General features: G+C 38.3%; 1 protein-coding gene and 1 long non-coding RNA gene across 2 annotated transcripts in view; one reads left to right on the forward strand and one right to left on the reverse strand.

Annotated features, from left to right (window-relative positions):
• Positions 1-8,522: 8,522 nt before the first annotated feature.
• On the reverse strand, positions 8,523-9,289 carry LOC122652408 (protein RGF1 INDUCIBLE TRANSCRIPTION FACTOR 1-like). The gene is made up of 3 exons (XM_043846138.1): positions 9,176-9,289; positions 8,870-9,070; positions 8,523-8,766 (listed from the first exon to the last, which is right to left on the reverse strand). The coding sequence occupies exons 1-3, from the start codon at positions 9,176-9,178 to the stop codon at positions 8,593-8,595; spliced, it is 378 nt and encodes a 125-aa protein (XP_043702073.1). The 5' UTR covers positions 9,179-9,289; the 3' UTR covers positions 8,523-8,592.
• A 9,957-nt stretch (positions 9,290-19,246) lies between these two features.
• LOC122650095 overlaps positions 19,247-26,956 on the forward strand; it is a 34,966-nt gene continuing 27,256 nt past the window's right edge. The window contains exon 1 of the long non-coding RNA XR_006331378.1: positions 19,247-19,337. This is a non-coding gene — a long non-coding RNA (uncharacterized LOC122650095). The remainder of the gene's footprint in view (positions 19,338-26,956) is intronic.

Below are 26,956 nucleotides of genomic sequence, written 5' to 3' on the forward strand. Positions count from 1 at the left end.
GGAGAACGGTTGAATCTGGATCTCGATGAGGATGACTTACTTGATGAATAAAGCCACATGGATTGCAAGAACTTTTTCTTTTGATTATTTCTTTTGGTTTAGCCACTTGCATGTGAAATTTTGAATTTATTGTTGGATTTAGTTTTTGATCTAAAACCCTAGTTTTATTTCTTGAAGTTTACTTATTACTTATTTGATTTATTGAATTATTGATATTCAATTTATTCAATGTATATTGATTCAATTACTGATTAAACAATGGTTCCTATACATGTGTAATGGATATATGTAGAACATAGGAGGAGATTGTAAGGGTATTTATGTAATATCCCTTCATATGTTCTAATATAATCCTACTTGTATTAATACTCAGGTTGTGAGGGACAAATTAGTAATTAGCCCATCTGACCTAAACCCTAGTTTTCCTATAAATACTAGCTGGAGGCAACAGTCTGGGTATTCCAAACTAGATACTCAGAGTGTAATACTTTAAGCAACCTTGTGCTTAAACCCTAAACCCTAACATAACGTTCTGATATAGCTTAGGATTTTCGTAATTAGTAAATGAGCATGCGTGGATAATGAAACCTATGCAAGTACTTTTTACCTTTTTGCCTAATTAATGCATTCTACACACCAACCTTCCTAATTAACCTACCACCTTGTGAACCCTTTGATTCTGGTTGGTTCATGAAACACGGATCACTGGATGGGACTGTGGGACCCTACACCGTTTACGAACTCCAACTACCAATACGGTCTATACAATTCTTAGGGTGTCAAAATTCAATACTCCTCGAAAAACCTAACTAAATTTTTATTTTTTTTTGGGAAAACCTAATTAAATTGATTGGTGCCTTGGTGAGGGAGTGTACCGTCCATGTTCAGACACAGAAGGGGTTGAAATGACTGCTCCATCCCATGATGTTAACACATGTGTCTTCATTTATTGCGTGTATTCGTAGGGGCCCCGCTGCCTCACAAAGAACGTCAACCTTATAAATACATAGAAAACCAAATCCCTAATGATAATGATAACGCGCCAATAAGAGTTTGTTAAGCCAACTCAATAAAAAGCCTGAAATCAAATCGGACTTGCAAACAAAAAAATATTTCCAATTGATTCTTTGACACCCTTATCACCATGGTTTAAAAATCGCAATAAATTGATTCTAGGTCAATGCAAGTTTAGATCCAATTCTAATTTTTTAAACCCTGCGTACCACTCCATATAGGACTAGGCTCCTCTACGGAGCGGGGGTGCGTTGGAAGATGTTCAGTGCACCCCCAGAACTCGACACGTGGTCAAGGTGTTGTTCAGATGGCGAGGATGGATGCGCACCTCTAAGCATGGTGCACATGCAGTGGAGAAAAGGATTTTCAGTTTAGTGGTGCACATCCATCCTCACCATTTGAGCAACACCTGGATCACGTGTCGAACTCTTGGGGTGCATGAGACATCTTTTAGCACACTCTTGTGCTGTAGAAGAGCTCTGTCCCTCCATAAATTAAGGTTGTGTTTGGTATACATTCTAGGTTGATAAAAACATTCTTGGGAGATAAATGTTTTTATCACCCGAGATCACGAGAATAAGAAAATCCGCCAAGAATGCGTTCCAAGAAATCTTACCAAACACTGTCCAAGTCAGCCAGATTTCAAAAGGTTGTTAGTAGGTATATTTAATAGGGAGTAGGTACGAACAGGAATATTATTGTATCTGGCACACCATCACTCCTCGGCGTTTGGACGTACTTGAGTTGAGGATGGATAGAACTTTGCAGATGCAATCAAACAAAGCCGTCCGGCATGGCCCCATTATTATTTTATTTATTTATTTATGCTTCCGGTTTGGGTTGGGGTTGGTATTGGAGTGGGAAAAAGATTTCCTCCAGCCGCGGCGGGAGCTCCAAAAGAGGGGTGGCTTGGTAATGACCAACCTCCACTGTTTTTGAGTTGGGCTCACGTTCTTGTGCGTCACAGCCTTTTAGATGGAATCCACTTCATGTGGGTTCCACAAGGTGGATTTCATTTAAACGGTTGTGAGCCGTTCTCATACATTCACGTACGTGAACGTGAACCTGACTCTTGTTTTTTGGGGGATTTTTAAATGTTGGATCTTCCAACTCTCGACACGGTTGGATGAGAGCCAAGTCCATTGGAGAGAGAGATGCTCCACTCAAAAGTTGGATCTGGTCTTATTAATTATTGGCAGTACCAATTAGGGTTAGCACAAGCATCATTTATCATCAACCTCTTCTTAATTATATTTTCTAAGGAGAAAGTTCTTTGTCCGAGACTGTTTGGCTATGCCAGCACTTATAGTCAAACACTCCCATAAGTCTCTCTCTCTCCTCCCCATTTGAAAAAACACCTCTACCTCCTAGTTTTGAGGAGAAAAGGGATAAACACATAAAAGTGTTAAAGTAGGTCACATTCCAAGACAAAATACTTCCTTATTTTTTGTTATTTCTTTTATAAATAGAAAGGATAAAGGAACGAAACGCTAGGTGCTACAGTATAGTTTGTACGTTCTTTATCCCAAATAAAAAAAAAAAAAATTTCCTATAAAAGATTGTACCATCCACACCTAGACACGGTGGAAAGGGAGGGGGAAATGATTGCCTCACCCTCAATAAAAGGCAAAAATCTCTCCCCAAGATGATTTTGCACGCAGTGTTCTTTTAACACAATATACAAATCAGGAGAATCGATCGCTAGACCACCTGGGAGCATGCAACCCAACCAACAAACTACTAACCAACCGACAATTTTATTTAAAAAAAAAAAACCAACCGACTAAATGATTGTTTGTTTGCTAATTAAAGTACTAAACTACTCCTACCAAAAACAAAAAAAAAAAAATACTAAACTACAAAAGAACGGAAGAGAGGTCCTTTTCAAACCCACATTGTGTATTTTGTCATCTGCTGCAGCAACGTGATCATTGGATTGACATCAGCCGCGGCTTTCCAGCTTACGCTTACGCATACGCGTCTTCCCAGTTTGCATGGCAGGCTGGCAGCATTGACTCTATCGTGTCGGCAAATGACTATCCAACGGTCCAAATTGAAATCAAAATTTTCACCTTCAAAAGGTCCTCTTCTGTTGATAATTCTTGCTAAAATCAGAATAAGACTGAACGGGGCAAAAAAAAAAGGATTGACTCATTGGCCTGATTCAAAAATGTAAAAACAACCAAGACGTTTTTTTCACAAGATCAGTTTAAAAAAAAAATGGATACAACTATACAAGCGTTGAATCTGTACAAGGAAACACAGGGTTTTGGTTTGCCGTGTCCTCCAAAAACAACCAATAAGTTTTTTTTTTTTAATTTAATTGACAGCTGTGGGATTTGAACTCACCCCCTTTTGGACCAGAGCTTACATCTGGCGCCTTAGACCAATCGGCCAAAGGTTAAATTTCATATATTTAATAAGGGGTGGGATGGTCATTTCAATCCAATGGACAACTGTTGGATCTCCTTTCTCCATAGGCCTTTTGGCCTGAGATTTGGAGCTGAGAAACAAACCAACCCCCCCCCCTCTTCAAAGGTAACCTAAAGCGTAGACTCTTAAGCCCTAACATCACCCCTACTGTAAGATTAAACTCTACAACAGATCTGATCCTACCGCCAGATACAATTTGTAGAATTTGTTTGCTTCAATCCTTTAGTTTTAGGGTGTGTTATTGGGTCAAGTTTGAAAGACTTGGTGAATCCAACCCCGCTCCTAATTTTCTCCTGCAATTTGGAGCCCTATTTGAGGCACTGGATCGATTTCTAAAAGTCTTGTTACCACTGACTTCATGTTTCTATCGTGAAGTCTAAGGTTGAAGATGGAAAGTTTTTGAAATTACCAATAAAGACAGATTCCTACTCTTTTTAACCCTTATTTCCTTATTTTGCTCCACTTAATTCTTTAGACTATTCTTATATTGGATTTGTCCTCCTCCTTAAAGTTTATTGACTATTACACCACAGATTCTGTATCCCCTCAAATGGATCCTAATCACTCTGAATATTTACGAAATTGCCATTCACCTCATTATTTCTTATTCACTTCTGTGCGCCAATAGTAAACACATTAGGATTTTTTGACCCGGGTTCCACATCAGTCTATCATGCAATAAACACCAACATGTACTATCAAAAATGCGTCGGGGTCCTCTACTGCCAAGCTGCCCCTACTACCGTGTGCACCCTAGAGACAGCAAGGCAGCTAAAAAACCGCTCTACCCCTACCCGAGTGCCTTTCCCAAGAAGGGATAAGGCAGTCTTTACCGCCTTGCTGTATCTGGGGCGCACGGCAGTAGGGGCAGCTCGGAAGTAGAGGATCCGGATCCGTTAAAAATAAAGTACAACAGGCATAGAAGGAAGCTTCATTACAAAAATACAGCAGATCATTGATCATGTATATGAATCTTTAATAATATAACACATTGCATACTTCTATCAAATCAGTGGCAGAGATATGAGTCCATCATTCTAACCCTCCTTCCAAAATGAAGGGCATCATTGCAAATCAAATAGAACAAAATGGCAGCCTCATCCATCAATACATTTATGAACTGAAACGATTGTAACAATTCCTACCAAAAAAAAAGATTGTAACATCAATACTTAACAACTGAACACAACATGAACAGTATCCGAGAATACTGTTGAGACCTTTAAGAGACAAAGAAGATTATAACTAAGACTCAATTATATCCTATACACTTGATGAACTTCTCAAATCAAACTAAATGAGTAGGGGAGAAAAGAGAATTAGGGGGGGGATCTATAATATGCCAATAAATCTTCACAATCTGATCCAGCAAAGCAGTAATGACTTTGTGAGCCAGGCAAACTGCTTAAAAGAAGCATTAGAGATCTCTCATTCACACTGACAGACACGTTACATAAAAGAGGAGAAGTTGCATTTACCTTTCGGTGCAAAGAGATGGGCAACAATTACTTTAGGGACCAACCTTGGGAAATGATAGAGCTGGGTCTGCAAGTAAAGAAAACCAACTCAGACAAGCGCTGGAGCCAAAATCCTGGACAGAAAACCTCCGCTCATTTACAAATTACACATCTTTAGCTCAATAGTCAAAACTACTGTCTTCATTAATCAAACAAGAACAAAAATAGGGGAAAAAGGAACTGAAACTGAACACTGATATAACTAACAATGGAGAATATGTTGTTGTTCAAAACAGAATAGGAAACAACAACTCAACAGAAGACGGACACAAGAGGAAAAGGTCTAAGATTCATGTTTAATCATCAATATATGATATCATACTTAAATTGACTAAGACTTTTTTTTTTTTTTTTTTTTTTTTTTTAAAGGGGTGGTGTGTTGGGAAGAACTGGCTTTATCCATACTGTCCTGTCTAAGACTGATATAGAAATATAGGAGTCGCATTCTCTATTATTTCTAGTTGTTGTAAAATAAAATAGGATCAATATAGTGTTGTCAATAACTGTAACATAAATTTCTAACTTACACAAATGAATTGTACTCTGAAAGCTTCCTCTAGCCAAGTGCTGTGTAAATAGAGTTACTTGGGCTTGCAAACTTGCCATAATGTCCTTCCTCTGCTGCTCTTGCTCAACCAACTTTTTCTCCCACTTACTATCTTGTTCGGCAAACTATTCCCGCACCTCCTATTGCATCCTTTATTCACACTTTTTCAGTTGTTTTTTGGCCTCAACACTAGCTTTTGTAAGCCCGATGCTTTGGGTTTAAGCCTATCCCAAAACAGCACACGCAGACATAACTCTCGTTACCCAACACTTTGGTTAAGATGTCATCGACAGAGTCACTGTCTTTTCTCAATTCTGGTGGCACTTGAGACATCTCCTCGAGCAGTGCCTAAACTCGATGTAAACCAAGTTAGCAAACATACAAGTTTTTTACTGCAGTGGTGTAACCAATACATACGACATTAATAATTACCATCTAGCAGCTACAAGTGTTGGATCAAAACCAGAATTCACAAGTACCCTATATCATTATCTTATGTACATACTTGCTCAAAAACATACCTCATTTTCATAGATCTGAGCAAAAGGCTTCCTTCCAGCAGTATGACTCGTAGTCTGAGCTTTTTTGTTTTTTATTTCCCTCACTATCGACCATATTGGAAAACATCATTAAAATATGTTGGATCAAAAGTACAACTTATCAATGTGTTTTAGGAAAACAAAATACCTGTTTTTTCTCTGACTTCCAAATAGATGAGTTAAACCCACTATTCTGCTGGAACTTGATCATCACAATGGCTTATGGCATCATCAAAATTGCCATATTTCTCCCATGTTTGGTTCTTCAATTCGAGTTTGTAGGCTTGTCACATTGTCTCTCTTTTTTTATGCACATATTTCGTAGAATCTTCCCGTATTGCAAATTTTTCCTACAAGACAATGGAGAAACATTGTAGAAATTAAAAAAATATATGTTCATAATGTAATTAAGAGATTGAATTTCTCACTAAGCTATAACCATTCCAGATGTTTGAACCACCTACCCTCTTCGCAATGTCTGGGCACATATCTCCAATCGGGGTAGTTGACTGGCAATTCTTTGGCAGACCGAACTAATGTGCCCAAGTACGTAGTGAATTCGGCACGGATAGTGCCAACATTCTGGTTATTGTCATTTGGTTGGTCTCAATGACCTCTTTTCTCCAGGCTTCATGGCAAGTGTTTCGAGGGCTTTGGATTCTTAAATACCCTCTTTTCAGCCCAGTGCCTACAGTTAATGGTCACAGACCAGATTAGTCATTAGTGTGGTGTCAATTTATGAAACCAATGATAATATCTTATCAAAAATTAAAAATAAATGGTAACACTTGATAAGGTCCCTGGCATACTGGTACGATTAGAATTATAGATTTTCATTCTCTAAACTTGCATTGCAACAAGATCCCAATAACAATAAGTATATTTATTTGGTAACTGTGAACTTAAAAATAGAAGTACTGTTTTGGAATATAAACTACTTACCAATAAAAACAAGTATATATTGAGTACAATTAAAAAACAAAACGTCCACTACTTTCCAACAAGCAGACCATAAACCCAACCTTTATGAGAATCTAATATGAAGTTATGAGCAATCACATCAGTTAAGGATCTTTGCAATTGAGTTATTTACATCATGAGTAATAGAAAACTACAAAAACATCTAAGAAAAAAAGAGGGTGTGCCCAGTGCACAAGGCTCCCGCCACTGCGGGTCTGGGGAGGGTCATCATGTAAGCAGACTTAACCCCCACTTTGGAGAGAGGTTGTTTCCCGACTCGAACCTGCGACCACTAGGTCTCAAAGGAGCAACCTTACCGTTGCACTAAGGTCCACCCTCTAAACCAAAGATACTACTAAGTAACCAAAATAGAAACTAACTACTAAATCCCGTATAAAACCTAAATCCCAAATATTTGGGCTTATAGAATTGGCCCATTACAATAGATAACTCAAAAACACTAACTAGTTTCAGTAATTTCTTCCTTTGTTTATTTAATAGTTGTTTTATTATTTAATAAGAGAAGGGGGGCTGGACAAGCCCACGATTTAATGAACTTGATTGATTGTTTGCTTTGAGCAATGACACCCAGTGAGAAGCTGTGAGGTGAGAGACATTGGGTGTGATATCCAAGGCTGAGATAGCCATATCCCTTCTCCCCTCTTCTATTTCTCCCATCGGTTTCTGTTTCCCTATTCTTGTTTCAATTCCTGAGTGCAACTGAGAGCATCCAAGCTCCATTAGAATTACTGTTGAAGCCTCAAGCTGCCGCTGTCATTAGTTGCTGATAAGAAAACATAACCAGCACCTGTGGTTCTGGTTTTCTCCTTGAAACTTGCTACAACTTCAAGTCCACAGAGCTCTGAACTTGGGTGATATTTGGAGGATCAAATCACACCACCAGGAGCACCACTCAACCAGGGTTTTGGCCTGTTCTGAGGAGGCCTGATTTGTGAGATCTTGAAAATCTTCTATTCTTTGACCTAAATCAAGATTTGTTAGAACTGCAAATTGGAGCATCAATTTGGTATGAATTTGTTTAAGTGATACAGTATCACGTAGCTGCCCCCCTACTTTTGTAAAAAGTTACAAAATGCACAAATTCCGTTAGTTGCAAACTGTAAGAAGTTTTAAGTCATTTTATGACCAATATACCCTTGATAGGGTAGAATGACATTCTTGCCCTCTTCTTCTTCTTCTTCTTCTTCCTGGTTCTCACCCTCATCTTCTGATCCAGCACTCTCATCTAATTGGAATGGGATTTTAATTGAAGTGAAATTAATTGAAGATTTGGGTTCCAAAAGTGAAATTAATTCAAGATTTGGTGTGAGACGAGAAGCTCCAATGCCCACACTCAACCAGGAAATAATGGAACCCGTAAAAAGCTGGAAAAAATAGGAATTTTGGCTGAGACGAGAAAGCTCCAATGCCCACACTCAACTAAAAAGTAATGGAGTTTCGTAAAAAAGATGAACAAGAAGTAGGTTAGAGAATCAAGAATAAGAGGGGGAGAATTGATTACAGAGGATTAGAAGATGACCTTGCAACCCAGTGAGCAAAACCTGAAGGAGTCCAGAAGGCTTCAGCGACAAATCTCACAGGTATTGGTAACGCCCTTTCCGGGCATTGGCTGTGGCCGCTTGTTGAGGAAAACGATTTTGGCACTGTTGATAATGTAGGTCTGAATGGCTGATATGTCTATGTATTTCTGAACCTCATTAACCCTTATCACTTTGTGGTAAAAAGACCTCCGTATCTGTATCATCAGTTACCGGAAAAGACCAAAAGCCGCCATTAGATTCTTTAATGGCCTAAGCACCACCGATCGATCATCTTTAAGATCAAAGGGAAAAACAAACCTGAACAACACGATGGTCTTTATGATTGATCAAACAGTAAGAACAAAGGGCATTTCCCATGCAATCCAAGCAATAAATATTGCATTCGATCTTGTAAGAATCGCCTTGGATTCTATAGGCAATGAAGTAATTGGCATTCAACATCGGCTTCAACCACAGTGGACTTAAATCATTGCTCCCCATTCCAACTATTGGGCTCACCTGATAACACAAACACAAAATCAATCTACAACCGAAGAAAACAGAACAATGGAGAGTAGAAAAAGAAAGTAAAATCGAATGATTGGGACTTCTTCCTTAATTTACCATGACTTTTTTTTTATTGCCTTTCACAACCCAATCTTCTGCTCTTGATTCTCGATACCCAGCTTGTCCAGTTATGGAACAATAAGATGAAATCCTGGCCACAACCAAAATTAAAAAAAAAAAACAAAAAAAAACCATATTATCAAAATCAAAGAAGAAAGAAAAAAAAAAATGAGAGAGAAAGATTTCGGAAGCAGCTTTAATGTTTGCCTTTATTCGGCTACGGAAATCCGTAACCAAAGAAAATCATAAGCAAAATTATTTCCTGGTTAGCTCTGGGTTAGGGTTTAGAAAAGGAGGATGAAGAAGACGAGGGTGAGAACCAGGAAGAAGAAGAAGCAGAGGGCAAGAATGTTATTCTACCCTATGAAGGGTATATTGGTCATAATATGAATTAAAACCTTACAGTTTGCAAGTAACTGAACAACTAACGGAATGGGTGCATTTGTTAACTTTTTTACGAAAGTAGGGGGGCACGCTTAATTTTCCTAAACTGACAGGTGTTTTTGTAATTACGTGATACCTCAGGGGAGGTACGTGAAAATTTCCCTAAAAATAGAGACTGAATAAAACTCAACTTGCTACCCAAATAAAAGATTACATATATTTCCCAAATAAAATAATTCCTAAATATCCTACTGAATTTGAAAACCCATGGACCCGGTTCATCTTCCTATATATACCCAAATGGGTTTGGGTCGGTCCAAGGTAGGGCACCTACATCATCATGTCTATTGTATCATATAAAAATAAAAAGTGCATTCAACCAAGGTTAAAAAACTCGTCTCGACGACCGAGATCTCGGCGAGATAGTGTTATTTTTTTTTCAGTTTGATGTTTCAGTGGGTAAATTGGTCATAGTTGGTTTTGAAACTTTAAGGAAGCTTGTTTTAGGCTTAGTAAACATATTTAACTATTCAAATTGTAAAAAAAAACACCCAATTTGGTGTTTTGGATTTGCACCATTTTTAATCACTGTGATTAACATATATATAATTGGCCCCATCAAGTTTATATTAACCCTAATTTTTCACATTTTTGTTGTAGGAAAATCAATTTTTTTACCAGAAAAATAAAAAATAAATATATAAACAGAAGAAAAAAAAATTCGACACCGTGAGGAGGTAGATCGGCCTCCGGTGTCTAACATATAAAAAATCTACCCCCTTAAAAGTATGTCATATTTTTTTCAAAAAATAGTTTTAGTGAATAGTAACTCTACTTGAAATAGTTGGATGTAACCAAATCTTCCACAATACACAGCAATTGATCTCTTCGTAGTGATGTGGCAACCCCCAATAGTGTATCTCAACAGTATTGAGTGATGATGTGGCAAAAAAAGTCAAGATTCAAGCTTTTGTAAACCTTTTCTTGGTCCAAACACACAAACTAGCAAGTTTTGTTCGAATTTTCAAACTTAGGGTCAAGTTCTTGCCTATTTATAAGGTGTCTAGTAACATTTCGGTGAGACAGTTAACAAGTACGGAAATCTCAACGAAATTTCGGTCAAGATTTTCAAAACAATGTAGACTTGAGATCTCGCAAGAGATATTGTCCTACTCTTTTCACTTGGATAGACATGGTTACATGCCACATGATGCAATGGAATTTAATAGGGTTCTTTGTGAAATTTTGGAAGATAAAATGAAGGTGCTTGTTGCTTCCCCCCCCCCCCCCCGCCCCAAATTTTATAAGATTTATGGAGGCAATCTGAATTTAGCATTTTATCTACTGGCTCAGGGACTCCTGTGGAGGGTAGAATTCAAAAGTTGTTTGAAGGGTACCGTATGAATTACATTGACTGTGTCAATGTGGGCCACAAGTTTACAAATATGGAGTCTTTTTACATTATGTACTTTAATTTCATTACTGGGTTGTTCAGGTTAGAACTATATGGTGTTAACCAATACCCTTACTTGGTAGTCAACTCCATATATTTGTACAACAGGTCTCAGACTTGATGTGAGAGGTTGTCATGATGTCTACGCTTCTTTAGATAAGTATGTGGAAGTTGAACGCCTTGGGGGTTATGACCAGTACCATATTGTGCAACATGGACTACAGGTAAGATGCTGATGCAGGTGCACTTCTTTGTACCGGGGCGAGCATCTTTGAGAACCCAGACCTACAACCAGGTTCAAATTTGGGTCTTTGGTTTAGTAGGGTAATTTAGGATATTTCTGTTTTGGGTTCTTTGTAATTTTTTTATTATTTTTTTATTGGCGTTCTAGTTAGAGTTAGATACTCAGGATTTCAAGTTTCCTAGCTTTATAGTAGTTTCTAGTTGTTGGAATCTTTAATTGTGACCCATTTCGTTCACTTCGCTGGTTTATACTCTTAACAACCCTGCAAACCTGGTTTCTTTGTGATTGCCAAATCAGTCCCTTACAAGCTTGGAACAAGTACAATCGTGAGAAACAAGCCAGACCCAAATTATGTGCGTTCATTCATAATGCATATTTAGTTGTTTTAATTTAATTTGAATTATGTGTGTTCTAGTACTAATTTTGTGTGGAATAGACCATTTAGGGAATGATACACTATACAATAGAGTTCAGCATGTACTACCAACCCAGGGTTTTCTTTTGGCCTTTTGACATTGAATACCACACACAAAGAGGGGAGAGTTTCCCATATATCAAAGAAAAGGACCCTTTGGGTTGCAGTCACGCATTCCGTCCAAGTGGCATCTCAGACTTCCCTTTTAAACACTAATGATTATGGATTTTGGGAGAAATTGACATGCTGCCCTCTTGTATAGGCATCATACATGTTTATAGGGAGAGGAGTGTCGATGGATGTCGAATTCGTATGCAGGGGACTAATAATATTAATGATGAGAGAGGAGAGAGGTTCTATGAGGGGCATGTTCAAAGGCATTCACATGCTGGCCTTTTTCCCTAAAAGAGAGATTCTTTGAACCACAGGGGTAGGGTATGCTGCATCCTATGTGTCATCTCTCTCCTCCTCAAACAACCTGTCTTAAAGACATTGCAAACAAAGTTACACTGAAAATGGCTCCATGCTTTGTACATAATAAACACGTACACAACTTCATTTGGTCTATATCTAATGAATGTTTCAACCAAAAAGGAAAAAAACTTCGTAACCCATTAAATTTTCTTTTAATAGGTGTTAAAAAATTTCAATAGTTTGAATTGACCAAACGTTAACATATGTCCATCCAATGTAGTACAAAAGATGATAAACAATTTACATTATATAAAAACATAGATTAAGGACATTAATCTCTACTAGAAAACTAACATCTGTAAATGACAAAGATGGAAAGAACAGAAGGATTTTCTCATGTGCACAAAATCCAGATAAAAACCATTAATTAAATAAACAATTTGCACATAGGGGTTCTTATTATGTACAAAGACAAGCTGGGCGTCTTTAAACATACGCTCGAGTTTTAAATGTTACCGTTATAGGGAAGAAGGTACAAGACAATGGAAGCCAAAATATAAGAAAATACCAGTTTAACGAACAACCAGTAGCAAATGCACTGCCTGCTTCCAGACCATTCTCTGAAATCAGTCTACGAACTGTGTTCTCCAAAGTTTCATATAGGTCAGTCATTAACATCCCAGGCTTGATGATTCCCTTCATATATTTTCGAACCTAATCGCGGATAACCACAAATTAAAAGATATACATTTTCATATGTTGGTTAATTTGTTAGAAAAAAAGCCCCTCCCCTGTCCTCCCTCCCCTCCCCTCCCCCAAAAAAATATGAAGTGTTAAGATATTGACATTTATGTAAAATAGAAATCATGTAAGAGTAATGATAATAGTTGGCATGCTCAAAATAATTAGCGCCATAATGGGAATATTTCTTCAACTTCTTCAATAACCAATATATTATTGTCAAATATCTCTAAATTAATATTTAGTAAATATATTTTTAACGTTTGATATAACATAAGTAATAAATATCAGTAAAACAATCTTAAAGCATTGACATTAGTCCAAAAAAGAAAAGAAACATGTAATTGCAAAATGTTTAATTAATTAATTTTTTTTCCTTTTATGTTTGGCAAAGTTTTCTTGACTCAATATGGTCTAGATATCTTCTCTCATGGCATCTTCCTTGGGATCAAACTTTGTAGATATGTTGTCCATGTTATCCTCTATTTATATAGCAAATTACAGCCAAGTCCCCCTCCAAATTTTTCATTCCATGAACAAAAAAAACAAGAATAAAGATCTTAATATGGTGGGGCATATAGTGGAAATGAGATTCAAAACTACTTAGTAGTTGACAAATAGTTAATCCTAGGAAAGGGCTTCTCATCCAACACTCTTTTAGACTCAAAGAGGCTCCTAGCTCAGATAAGTAGACTACTAAAGATAAACTTCCTTGGCTAAACCGTCAATAACATTTTATTAAGTGGTATATTTTTGCTAAAGAAAAAGAAATCACAAGAAGTACACTCTTCATCTCTCTCTCTCTCTCTTCTTTTTTTTAAGTCTACCTATCTAACTTGCCCCGTGGGACATTGACTACAACTACTCGAGAGTGACTAAGAGGGGGAAGGAGTTTCCTAAAATCAAATCGAACTGTTTAAATCAGAATTGAAAATTCGTTTATTAATCGAGTTTTGGCTTTAAGAATTGAAATTGTTTATTAAGTGGATTCAATTTTTATTTTGAAGAACCATTTAAATTGTCAGTTTTGAACTGATTAACACCGGTATGCTATTAAACTGATTATACATAATTACATACTAAACCAATAAAAAAAATCCAGTTAGTCCCGACTCCTCACATCCTATATAATCTATCTAGTGTTTTGCAGGGGATTTAATATAAATTATTATAAACTGTTTTGTTTCTTTGGTCACAATTTGGGCTTATAGATTGTGTGGCTCAAGTCCAGCAACATAAAATTTCTTTGTTGGGTTTAAAACCGATACTTCGGTAGTTGAAAGACACACCTAAATAGCACTTTTACTCTGTTCTGTTGATAGATTTTTTGTCTGTAAAAGTATCTATCTGGTAGATCATAATGGATAAACTGGTACTTTTTGAAATACTTGTTTCAATATGCTATAGTATCCTCTTTTCTTTTTGAGATAAGGTACTTGCTTCATTACCGGGATCAAGGCTTTGCTGTTCTTCTAGACAGTGATCACCTAATATGTTTCAACATTTATTGTACTTTAAGATATCCCCTTTACCGTAAAATTTGCTGTGTTCATCACTTTATCTGTAAGAACTGAAGAAAGGGAAGGAAAAAAAATGGTTTCTGTTAATAGAGAATTTAGCAAGTTGTTGATAAACACCACGCTCCTCAGATTGTAGATTAAGGAGGAATCTCTAGAGGCAAAAGAAAAAATATGTTTGTATATTGGGGGTGGAGGTGGGGAAATACTGAATAAGCAGATGCAGATAATGTAAGACTGTATACCAAGTGTAACAGTCCCAATAATAGCCCTAAAACTCCAATAAACTCAAACTTAAATGGGAAGAAACAATCAAACAAATCTGAGAATGATGCTTGAACAGAAGAGAGTTTAGACTAATCACAGTAGAATCAGAAGTAGCAGCAATAAATAGAAATCACAAACAAAGGCTGTGCTAGAGAGAGCCTTGGTTGTTTACAGAGAAAATAAGATAGACACAGCAGCAGGTCATAAAGGGGTTAAAACCCTAGCTCAAGTGAGGAGTTGCGGAGGCAGCAGCAGGAGCAGGAGATAGGGGCCACAACTGGGATCAAGTGGAGAAGGAGGAATGGAGAGTCTGCGCTCCAAATCTCAGCCTATTCTGATGGCTAACAACTGAGATATGAGGTGGAATCAAAATTAGAAGGTTGTAGCAGATCTTGCAAACCAGTGGAAACTGGGTCTTCAAACAATGGATCGAATGGAGCACCTGGTTGTGTAATTCAATACTCCAAACCCCTGCTAATTCAGAAGTCTTGTTATAGAGAACTAGAGATATTGGAATCTGAAGTTGGAAGGAGAAACTGGGAAGAATAGCAAAGCCGCAGGGTGTGCATTGCCTTCTTTTAGTTGGATACAGCAGTAACAGATCTGGGTTTGATTGGAGGTTCGATTCTGGTCTTCAAGAGGCTCTCCAGCAGCAGTTATTGTAGACACAAGTAACAGAATATTATAAACATTAATATTTTATAATAATTTATAAAAAATTATTATAATTGCTTTATTGTACATATTAATGTTTATTACGGTTATTTATTTCGTTTCTATGCTTAGATATGTCCATCTTGCATTATAACTTCACATAAAATATCATTTTTTTTGCCTTTCGGAGGATTTCGGCAATTTATTGATTTTGGCTTTGATACATCATTTCAAAGACATTATTTGGTATGTTTGGTCATATTAAGTTGATTAACATTACTTTTTATGTCTGCAGTACCTCTAAGTATCTTTTTTTACACATTTTACCATTTATGCCCTGTGGGGGCATTTTGGTAAATATCACTATTTTATGCTTGTTTGCAGTTTAGATATTTGGAATATCTCACATATGCAATATTAATGTATTTAGTCATGTTTGGAACAGTGGTGATGTTTAAATATGACTTTTCATGCATTTTCCACATTTATGCCCTCCAGGGGCATTTTGGTAAATATCACTATTTGTTGTTGAGTTGAAGAACAGTTTTAAGTTTATAAACGTGTTGTGTAATGCTAGCAGTTAATTTAGGGGTGTCAATGGCTGGACTGGGTCAGGTTTTGGTTTTGGGCTGTTAATGGGTCCAACCAGATTCATACCATCAAACCCAACTTTTGATTTCGGATTGTCTTGTTACTGGATCGGCGGACTCTTATTAGGTTCTTGTTGGTTAGTTTCAGTATTTCATATATGGGCAAGAGTTTTCTGTCCAGGAGCATGGCTCTGGGCCAGCACGGGGGCCAATGGGAGCACGCACAAAAGCATCAACAGCGGTGATATTTTTGCTTTTCATGGGGGCAGAGTATTCATTCTGTCCCATCTGTATCTGCGCAAAGGAGCCACGCTCCCAATAGATTCCTTTTTCCCTTCATATATATATACATATAAAATTCTAAAAAATAATGTGCTTTTTTAAAGTTTTTTTCCTTTATTGATTCCTGGTTTTTCTCAATTTAAAGGATTGAAAATTATTATAAAAATTAATATTATAACCATTAATAATTTTTCTATTATCTTCTTCCCATTTCACTGTCTTGACCCGAATCCGTTAGGGTTAAAATTGTGAAGCTTAGATCTCTCTCATGCACTCTCTCTCATGCACTTTGCAAAATTCAAACAAAATTCGCTCTTCATAAATACACTTTTTTTTGGGTTAAATCTTTGTAAACAAACTTAAATATTATATGGGTAGAAGGATAGATACACTAGCGTTGTGTAATAGTATCTTACATACTAACGTCTTTTTTATCGTTATATTCCCATTTTGCATCTGAGACGTTCTACCAGTCAGTTATTGTAATCTTATTTCCTCCACTGTTGTTACACCCTCTCTCTCCCCCTTTCTCTCTCCTTGCTCCAGCTACAACTGACCGATGGCTGGGAGAGGTTTTCTTCTGCAAATCCCTCTCCGAATGGAAGCCGCTTAGGCAAGAGGAGACAAGAAGAAGCCTCCCAAAGGTGAGAGATTCGGAAACTAAGTCTTCCCTGTAAACCCCTTTTTCCATCCTCTTTGTCTTCCTCTCTTCTTCTTCGTTCTTCTTCTATGCTTTTCCACCCTATTCAATGTTGAGAGATCCCAAATCCACTTGCAGATCTCTAAGTCAAGCTCAACCCGCTGCCAACCCCATGAAATGATTATGTTGACAACAAAATTGCCTCGTCCCATTTTTCAAATTTTTTACAAACCAAAAAAAAAAATTTCAATTTTTTGTTCCAAACATCCATCATTGAGGAGTCATTCACAAAAATGAGAGTTAGCAAGTAAAATTGGGACCTGGATAATTGCAATCTTAAATCGAAAAGCACCAAACTGCTTCTAAAATCTGCTTCCAGTGTGGTATTGTCTATAAAAAGAAATTCTACAAATTCTACAGACATTTTCAGAGCTTCGGAATAGGAAAAATTATAGAAACATGTGTGACCACGATGGTAATAATGCTGTAGTTGGGTTCAATGTGAGTCGGATTGTCATCCTAATAATGCCTCTTCTTGGCATCTTCAACCCTCTTTCTATGAAGTATGAACCCTTCTTCCTCTGATTTCTATTCTGTATTTGTTGGTTGGACACAAAAAGCGATGAAGAGCCAAATCGTAATTGTCAGCTTGAAGGAAATGTTGGGAAGAAACAAAAGGTGACAAAATGCATTCAATAGGAAATAAATCTAGAAATGGCAGGAATGCAATGAGAGAATAATTAACTGAATCCTACCAGCCAAAGAAAAGGGGCTAAAGGAAACAGAAGAATGTGCAAGAACGCATACCTTTTTATACGATGCTTGTTCTCCACTGCCGATTGAAATTGGAACAACAAACGGGCGCAAGTGTGAAGCCCCAACACCCCAAACTCCCCCCTCCCTCCCTTCAATTTTTTTCTAATTTCTACCATAATAGAAGAAAGGGTATATTACATCAGACATTTTAGTGAGAGAGATTGATCAGAAAGAGAGAGAACAGAGCGATTGAGAGAGAAATAGAGATCAGAGAGAGAGAGGTAGGATTTCAGTAGTTTCAGTGAGAGAGAGATTGAGAGCGAGATAGAGATCAGAGAGAGCGAGAGCGAGAGGATTTCAGTAGAAGGCAGAGGAATTGAGCACACGGGAGAAGAAAATATGCGGGAATGAGAAAGAGTATTATAAACTATACGACCGCAGTTTCTAAACTGCAGTCTCTATTGATGCAGAATTGATACATTGATAGGAAACTGAGTCCATACCCAGCCCATATTATGGGATTATTTAATTCCAATTTCCCAGCTTATATTCTGCCCAAGGATAGCTAACGGAAAGCCTTATTTGGGGCAAGAACATAGCTATGGATCTTGCTGAATTGAAAGGGGATTAATTCCAGGTCGACCAGCTTTATTTGGGAAAATACTTTCCAGAACTTATGGCTATCGAGCTGGCTGATTTCAAGGAGATATTTCCAAAATCAAGCTTGCCATGTTGGGAGGATATTGACCCACAGTTAAGGAGGAGATAATGATCAGATCCTGTGGGCCCCACGGCCAGCCAGCTTGGAGATAATTGACAAGATCTTGTAGGCCACATGGCCAGCTACTGTTAAAGACAATTGCTATTGCGTGAAAGGCTGTTAGATTAGTCTTTGTTCTAATTAGGACATTATTCAGTTATTAGATGTAATTAGAGTTATAATTTAGGATTATTTTCTTTATTGCAGTAAAGACTAAAAAGGAGGTATCTACCCAGATTTGGTGTGCCCATGACAGCTTGTGTGGGGTACTTTGAATCCAAGAAGGTTGCTGCCTTGTGTGGGCCTTTAGAAGTTTATTATTTTAGTTATTTTCTAGATTAGGAATGGGAGTTTTATTGGGATTTTTGTTTTGAGATACTACTAAAAGAACCTAGGATGTAATCGGTTGAATTTATAAATAAAGGAATAAGCTGATAACCAGCCAAGTCGAATTTGAGAAAAAAGAAAGAGTTTGGTTAAAATCAATAATGGCTGTGAGATAAAGTTGAGAAGGTGAGCTGGCTAAGCTATGAGGGTATGAGAGACCCATGGGATAGAGAGGAATATTTGCAACAAGTTCATCAATTATGTTGGGCTGTTTTCTCTTTTGAGTTATAAATGCATTACTGCTTTCTGCTTCAAGGGTTATAGAATGTCATCTCAATGTTCACACACACACACACACAAAATATAAAAGTTCTAATTGAAAATTCATTAATTGCATGAAAAGAAATAGACAAACCTTAAAATCCTCTGGTAAATCATTGATCCGATTTGTGCACAGATCCTCTATATCATTGGTTAACTGAGATGGAAAGATGATTATCACTTCCATGCATGACAGTATTTAATGATTAGATTGAGCAATGATTTAGGATGGGTTAAATAAGAACAGCCAATATACCTTGATTTTAGAACACAAGCGAGGAGAATGTTCTATGGGAAACTCCACATCAGCAATAACTATGATGCACCAATTAATAGAATAATTTCGTCCCATAGGTATTTGGTCATAAATTATCTGCAAGACAACAGCTATAGGGTAACCTATCAAAAAAAGAAGAAAAAAAACAAACTCATTCTAAAAAATATTATATGAATGTGAATCTTCCATCATAGACAGTTGTTTCCACCACTCCATCCTTCCAAGGAGTTGGGAGGATGGTTACCAACACACAGTTGTTGTTTTCAATTCAGTGGGCCCTCTAAATTGCCTTAAATGAAAAACGCTAAGGTGGTTTCCACCTTTGCAACCTCAATTATAGGTTAAAGGTAGAACCAGATGCTAATACATGAAACTCAACCCAGTTCAGAGGATGAACTGTCGAGCATAATCATGGATATTCTGCCCTTTAATGGACTTTGTCCTCCATGCAACCTTCTTTAGTACAGCGAGTCATTTCTATCGGGTAATGGAATAGTTTAGGATCAATCCAAACTTGTAATCTTCAAGGTAAAAGAGAAACATGGTTAAGACAGAACGCGAAAAAGGACAAAAGGAAACCAAATTAGCTAACTACTGTAACGCTTTAAATGACCCAGATAGATAAGTCCAACACGTTGGATTAAAGGAAAAAAGAGGTCATTCAAGTCCCATTAGCAAATAAGGCAATGTCTATTCCTTCTGCCTTGAGCAGAGAGTGAAATAGGGTTTAAGAATCTAACCTATTTCCCTAAGGTGGCTGCAGCTCGAAAGAGTTCCAGACCTGGAAGTTGCACGCTGTAGCTGCTGCTCGAAGGAATTCTGGAACTGGAAGAAGCCGCGCTGATGCTGCTCTGGCCCTGGCACCGGCCGCCGCTCACTGGAATCTGGCAGCAGGCGAGCCCAAGCGCCGCCGCCGCTTGTAGAGTGGGAGTGTGGAAAGAGTAAGAGGGTGAGAAGAAAATGTGAAATGAGGAAATAAAATGCTAGCATTAGGGTTTTTTTTTGGGTTATTTTCAAATGCCCCCCTGAAAATCGCTAAACTTACAGTTACCCCCCTGAACTTTCACTAATGCCATATACCCCCTGCTTTCCAAACTAAGTATCAATATGATCCCTCCCGTTAGTCTAAGACGTTAAGTGATAACAAAACCTAGTTTTTGAAAAATTATGGACCATTCTACCCCTTGATAGGGTAGAATGACCCATTTGACCTCATGACCTTTAGAGCAAGGCAAGAGAGGGAATCGATCTTTAGGGTTGCAACTCAACCTTGCAACTCATTTAACCCCCAAACCCTAGCTATCTTCTCTCTTGGCGATTGGCGACCACTAGGGGTGTCAATTCCAGGCCCGGCCCGATAGGCCCGACCAAGCCCACCCGGCCCCGACTGGACCGATTCTTAAACGTGTCGGGCTATAATAGGGCGGTCTCGGTGTGGGGTCCTAGCCCGTCGGGCGCCTAACCGGACCTACCGTTTTCAAGCCCAACCTAGCCCGCCTAGCTACAGCCCGACCCTTTGAGCAAACCACCCTCCATTAATCCATTTAGCCCACCTGATAACCCTCTCTCTTTTCCTATTTAACTCCTTAAAATGATTAGCCCATTAAGCCCAAATTAATGGGCAATTCAATTAATGGATTTCCTTAACTCAGAAAAATGTTTATATTCTTCTCCATTAAGTTTCTCATTTCATAGAATCATAACCAGACATATACAAAAAGGGTTGGGGGTGTTCTTGCTCCAAAGAGAAAACAAATAGCAGGACGAACCCAGTACCGTCAATGATGATTGAGCTGATAAGCATAAGCACTTCATAAATTTGAGTTAATTATAATTACAAAAAGAAACAAATCAGTAAATAAAAACAAATAAACATAAATTCTTCCTTTTTTTTTGTAGAAACTAATAAACATAAGTTCAGGAAAAGATTATGGTTTGAAAAATTGGGTTTGGATTTGGGTCTTGAATGTGTTTTGGTGGAAATCCATTTCTTCTCTTTATTTTTTTAAGTAGGAATTTAATTCTGTAAAGGCCCGATTAAGACCCGGGTAAGGCGCGATGAAAAGTTAAACAGGCCCACAACCCGGTTAAGACCCGATTAAAGCCCGATTTAAGTACCCGATTAAAGACCGACACCAACCGAACCCCAATCGAGCCCGACATGGCCCGGACCGAATTCTTAAATGGTCGGACACGGTGCAGCCTGCACAATTGGTGAGGCCCGACTAGGCCTGACCGAACCCAACCGAGCCCAACCGGTTGACACCCCTAGCGACCACAATGGTTGCTGTGACCATCATGCTTGTCGTGACCACTATGCTTGCTACTACGATTGAGAGGAGCTGAGACAGAGTGCACATTGCTTGCTGCTGTGACCTGCTACTTGAGAGGACAAGCTGGTGTTGTGCGGCTGCTGCTAGTGGTGTGGGGCTGCTGCTGCGACTGAGAGGAGCTGAGACTTCCTTTTGCTGCAGTTGAGACCTAAAAAGGTAATGCATCACCCTTCTTAGTTAATATTTCCCCTTATTACCTCTGATTCAGATCTGTAAGAAGAATAAGAACAAGATAAGTCTTGAAATTGGTTAGCCAAAAACACTTGTTAGTTGTCAAGTCGCTGAGATACAACGCAAAGCAGTTGATGGCACTAAAAAATGTGTAGAAGTAAAATAGCATCAATAAACATGGTAGAGTACAGAACTACAGATACTTCTGTAGAGACAAGAAATGCAAATACCCTGATCAGACACTCAAAAGGCTACAGATTCTATCTAGATGATTAGTCAGATATTCATGAAGTTATTGGTCATCCCTGACCTTGAACCTGAAATTAAGAGTAAAACCCTTATCATCCATAAAAGTTTCAAGTCAATTGAACTAGGGCTCACTATTAGAATTTGATCATCCATAAAAGTTTCAATTCAGGTTTGTTGCTGTTAAGATTGAATGTTAAATGATTATAGTTGATAATTTTGCAGGGAATATGTCTACTGTTAGTGTCAATGAAAGCAGATCAAGGTACTTGAAGTTACCCTTCAAGAAATGTTATTGTAGCAAAAGAGCTGTTGTGAGAGTCTCGAACTCAGTAGAGAACCCAAATAGACCCTACTACAGTTGTGATGACAAATTCAGGGGTGGTTGCAACTTCTTTCAATGGTGTGATCTAGGTCAAATGGGTGAACCAAGTCAAGTTGCCCTCACCAATGATGCACCAAACATTATGGGGTCCAACATTATGGGTGAAAACATTGCAGAAGAGCAACAGAGGATACTGCCACAGAGTAGGGAAGAGCTCTATAGTCTGAAGTACAGAGTGAAGGCTCTAGAGAAGTCAAATGAGGCTCTAGTGAAGTCAAATGAGATAATGAAGTTAATGTGTGGATTTATGTTAGAGTTATTTCTAGTGAACCTTCTTGTTATTATTCTGAAGATGTAATGTGTAGATCCTATTATGTCTTTGAAAATTGTTGCGTCAAGAAATCGTCGAGCGGTCCTGCGAGTGTCGTCACCTGCAAGTGGACCAAGGGGTCAACAGAGAGAACCGATGTGGTTTCGGCCTAGGGCTCTCCGATGCCAAAGTTAGATCTCCTGAGCAAATAGATGAATAGTGATTATTTAATATGAGTTCAGATCTCCGCTCATGGGGTTGTGTACCTTGCCTTTTATAGTAGTGTATGGCAGTGTGGAGAGTCCCAGTTTGATGGCGAGTGTGCCGTTAAGTGGATAGAGGCCCTGGGTAGCAGGGCTCTATCCTGATTGGCCATCTCCCCACGGAAGGGAGTGTCCTGGTGGTATCAAGATCCTTGGCAGATAGATACCCACGTGTGGTGATAACGTCATTGGTGCTTGAATCCGTTTGGGTGACGTGACTTCTAAGCGGTGGCCTAGAGTCCTGGTGGTGACATGAGTCTATAGTGACACGATTGGGTCATAGATGAGTAGCCCCAATGTCTGTGTACATCATGTCTGCGTCCATGATGTCGCGCCTGGGTGCAGGCCACGCTTGAGTGAGAGGCCGCGCCTGGGTGGGAGGCCGCGCCTGGGTGCAAGCCACGCCTGGGTGCTGGTCGTGTCTGGGTGCTAGCAGCGCCCAGGTGGGACCCCCGGTTGGTTCTCCTTGGTTCTAGAGCGGGTCGCTCTGTGACACGTGGCAGCCGCTGATTGGTCCGGTGAATGTTGCATGTATCAAAAACTTTGTGGTTTGAATGAATGAATGAATAGTAGTGTGGCATTTATTGATGGCTCATCAGCCCTAAAGAATTAGAGAAGATTCAGAAACAGTATTATTATTGTACTAGTTTGAGCTGCTAGAGTGAATTTTCAACACTTGTGGTCTCCCTTGTGAAGAATCACAGAACGCATATGAACCCAACTCAGAATTATTACTAACATCACAAGCAAATATAGGAGATTGGCCTGAAACCCATCTCGAAGAACTAAGGAAAACAATGAACATGACCAATAAAACAGAACTAGAACCAGAGCTTCTCATTGCTCTGTTTTGTGTAGAAGCCATGGCTCTTGGGACTGCCAGAGCAGAGCTTCGAGAGGAGAAGAGGTGAATATATATCTTATAATCCATGTTGTTTGTTTGCAACCCGTGATAGAGATGTGGATAACATCCACAAAATTTCATTAAATTCTTATAGACTAAGTGGCCATTAAAGTGAGGGAAAGAATCCAACTTGCAGGAATTCATGTTCTGTCTTCGTCCCTCAAAGTTTTCTATGTAGGAAAATGGTTCTAATTAGGCAAAATTTCATTAAAGAGAACAAACTCTTTCTGATCCTTATGTGGTCCAGATAAACCTTAATTCAAACCTTATAATGCACGGATATAGTAAGAATTAGGATACATATAATAGCTAGCTAATTAAAACACCCATGTTGTAAATGCCATTTTTTTTGCTGTTTTCTTAGATGAGAAGATTCAGAAACAGTAATATTATTGTACTAGTGTGGCATTTATTGATGGCTCATCAGTAACTATAGTGGGAACTTGAACTTCTCATAACCTCTTCCTTCTCCTCATACTCTAGGTACCAAAAAAAAACTCCAAAAGAGAAGACCAAGTTCCAGAGACAACAATTGGAAATAGAAGGTACAACCAAATCGAAGCTTGAATGCTTGATTGAAATATTCCAAATTATAGCCATAATCATGGAAGTTCAGTACTTTCAACTCTTACAGTCATAATCCTGGAAGTTCAATAATTTCAAACAACATACACATAACAACTTCATTATTCTTGTAGCAACTTCATCATAAGCACATAAAACCACTCATATTACAACAGCTCATTGTTTTAAAATACCATACACAACACCCTAAACACATAAAACTACCCATAGTACAGCAACTTCATCCTTGGCAGCTTCTCCATCCTTGACAGCAACTCTCCATCCTAGACAACAACCAATAGCCTTTGGCAGTAACTCTTACCCTTGACATGGATGAATCACATCAAATAAAACACATAAGTCCTTGCTTATACATCAACTTTGATCAATGTTGCTAATGAGCAACATATTTAGCAAACTGATACATACCAAATCAACTTGGACCTTGCTGTTGGGCTGCTGCCTTAGCTCTCTTTGCCTTTTCTTTGGCAGCCCTTCCTTGACCTTTTTGCCCAAGCCTTATCTTGTTCAGCTACATTAGAGGTTGTAGTTGAATTTTGAGAAGACCTTGTTACCCTCTGAGAGGGAGTTGGCTCTTCATCCGTGCGCTTCCTCTAAAAAATTGCATCACCAACATATAAGATACTAGAAAATAAACAGTAAATTAATCTAGTACTTAACACAATATAATGAAAATCAAACATTTGAAGTTTTAAATAATTTCCTTGACACCACTGCTTCGAGAAGAGGATGGCCATTTTCCTTTACCCTTAATTGGACCTCCTTTGCATGTCCTCCTATTGTGACCACATTCTTTGCATCTGTGACACCTAATACTGGAGGACTTCCTCTTGTTATCTTGCTTAGGTGGCTCATCAGCTTCTCTCTTTCTATTTTTACTAGGTTTACCAATTGACCTCTTCAAAACAGGAGGAAGCAAGGCAATGTCAGGTAAATTCTTCACATCAGATAGTGGATGAATCATCTCACCATTGGCCATGAGATACCTCTCTGTAGTCAGATATGGTCACAATAATCCAACACTCCTACCTTGGTCCAGTTACTAGTTGAGCCAACATGCTTACATGGCAAACCAGTTGCTACCTAGACTCCACAGTCACAGCTCTTGTTTCTTAGGTTAACCACATAACTATTCAGACCATCTTGCACCTCAAATTCATCTGCTCCAACATAAACTGCATGACAATACCTGACTTCTTTTAGCAACACATCAAGCTTCTTTTTCATTATGGGAGTTAACACATATTCATAGGTGCAACCCTTAGCATACCTTTTCTGAAACCTACCCATCGGTTTCAATCTAATTTGATCAACTAAGGTAAGTATTGGCTTGCCTCTCAAGGGTCCAACCCACTGATTGAATGACTCTATCATATTATTGGTAATGTGATCACTCTTGGCTCTGTGATCAAAAGCATGCCTTGCCCACATACAGACATGAGTCTTCATCAACCACTCATATGCTTGGGGCTTCTCCTCTTTCACGGCATTCATAGTCCTTTGAAAATCCGTAGCATTATATGATTTACTTGCTCTCTAGAAATATCCCCTCAATGCAGGCCCACCTCCAAACTGTGTCTTGAAATTATTATACAGATGTCTACTACAGTGCCTATGATATGCTAATGGGAACATGATTCCAATTGCTTCAATCAGACCCTACAAATCAAAATAAAAAAACAACAAATTATAAACTATTTTTTGGATTACAAACTATTATTATATAGATGACAACCAAACTGACAACTTACTTTTTGTTTGTCTGTCATGAATGTAAATGGTTTCCCAGCAGGTGTGACTGTCCCAATGCATCCAAGCAAGTGATGAAGAAAGAATAACCAACTATCTTTACACTCTGTTTCAACCACACCATATGCAAGGGGAAATATTCCATTGTTCCCATCAATTGCAATTGCTGAAACCAATACTCTGCCATATACTCCCTTTAGATGACAGCCATCAAGGCTAATGAATGGCCTACATCCCTTCAAGAAGCCTTGCTTACATGCATCAAAGCATATAAACAGTCATTTGAATTGTGGATTTACTAGTATCACTCCATGCTGCTCTTGTCCATATCTATTTGCATTCTGGTATTCAATCACAAATTCTATCCCAGGGTTTCTTTCCTTAACCATAAGCCCATAATTTTCTAATTTTTTGTATGCCCTTGCATGACTGCCATCAGTTTCTTCATTGACAATACATTTAGCCCTGTACAACTTAGTCTTATTAGCTTTCACACCATACTTTTCTGAAAGATAGTCTTCCATTACATTGATGTTCATATGTGGATCTGCCCTAACATTAGAAGCTAATTTCTTTGCTATCCATGCTGCAGTTACACCCTCCTTTTTGATACTAAGCCTCTGACATGTGTGATTGGGATTAAGTGTCTTGATTACAAAGGTGATCCCATCACTGTTAGGTGATGCATGAATCCTCCATGGACACCCTCTCCCACTGCAAATTCCAGTAACTCTGTTCTCATCATTTTTCTTCTTCAAAATCTGAATTCCTTCTTGAATTTCACATTCCATCAACACATCTCTAAATTGATTAACATTTATAAACTCTTGACCAACACTCAGTACAATGT

This window comes from Telopea speciosissima, chromosome 2 (genome assembly GCF_018873765.1).
Source record: "Telopea speciosissima isolate NSW1024214 ecotype Mountain lineage chromosome 2, Tspe_v1, whole genome shotgun sequence".
NCBI classification, from domain to species: domain Eukaryota; kingdom Viridiplantae; phylum Streptophyta; class Magnoliopsida; order Proteales; family Proteaceae; genus Telopea; species Telopea speciosissima.

Excerpts from the sequence above, each read along its gene's own strand:
- LOC122652408 (XM_043846138.1), bottom strand. Across the intron at positions 8,767-8,869 it reads AAGACCATCGTGTTGTTCAG|ATACGGAGGTCTTTTTACCA; the intron begins GTTTGTTTTTCC and ends CTGATGATACAG.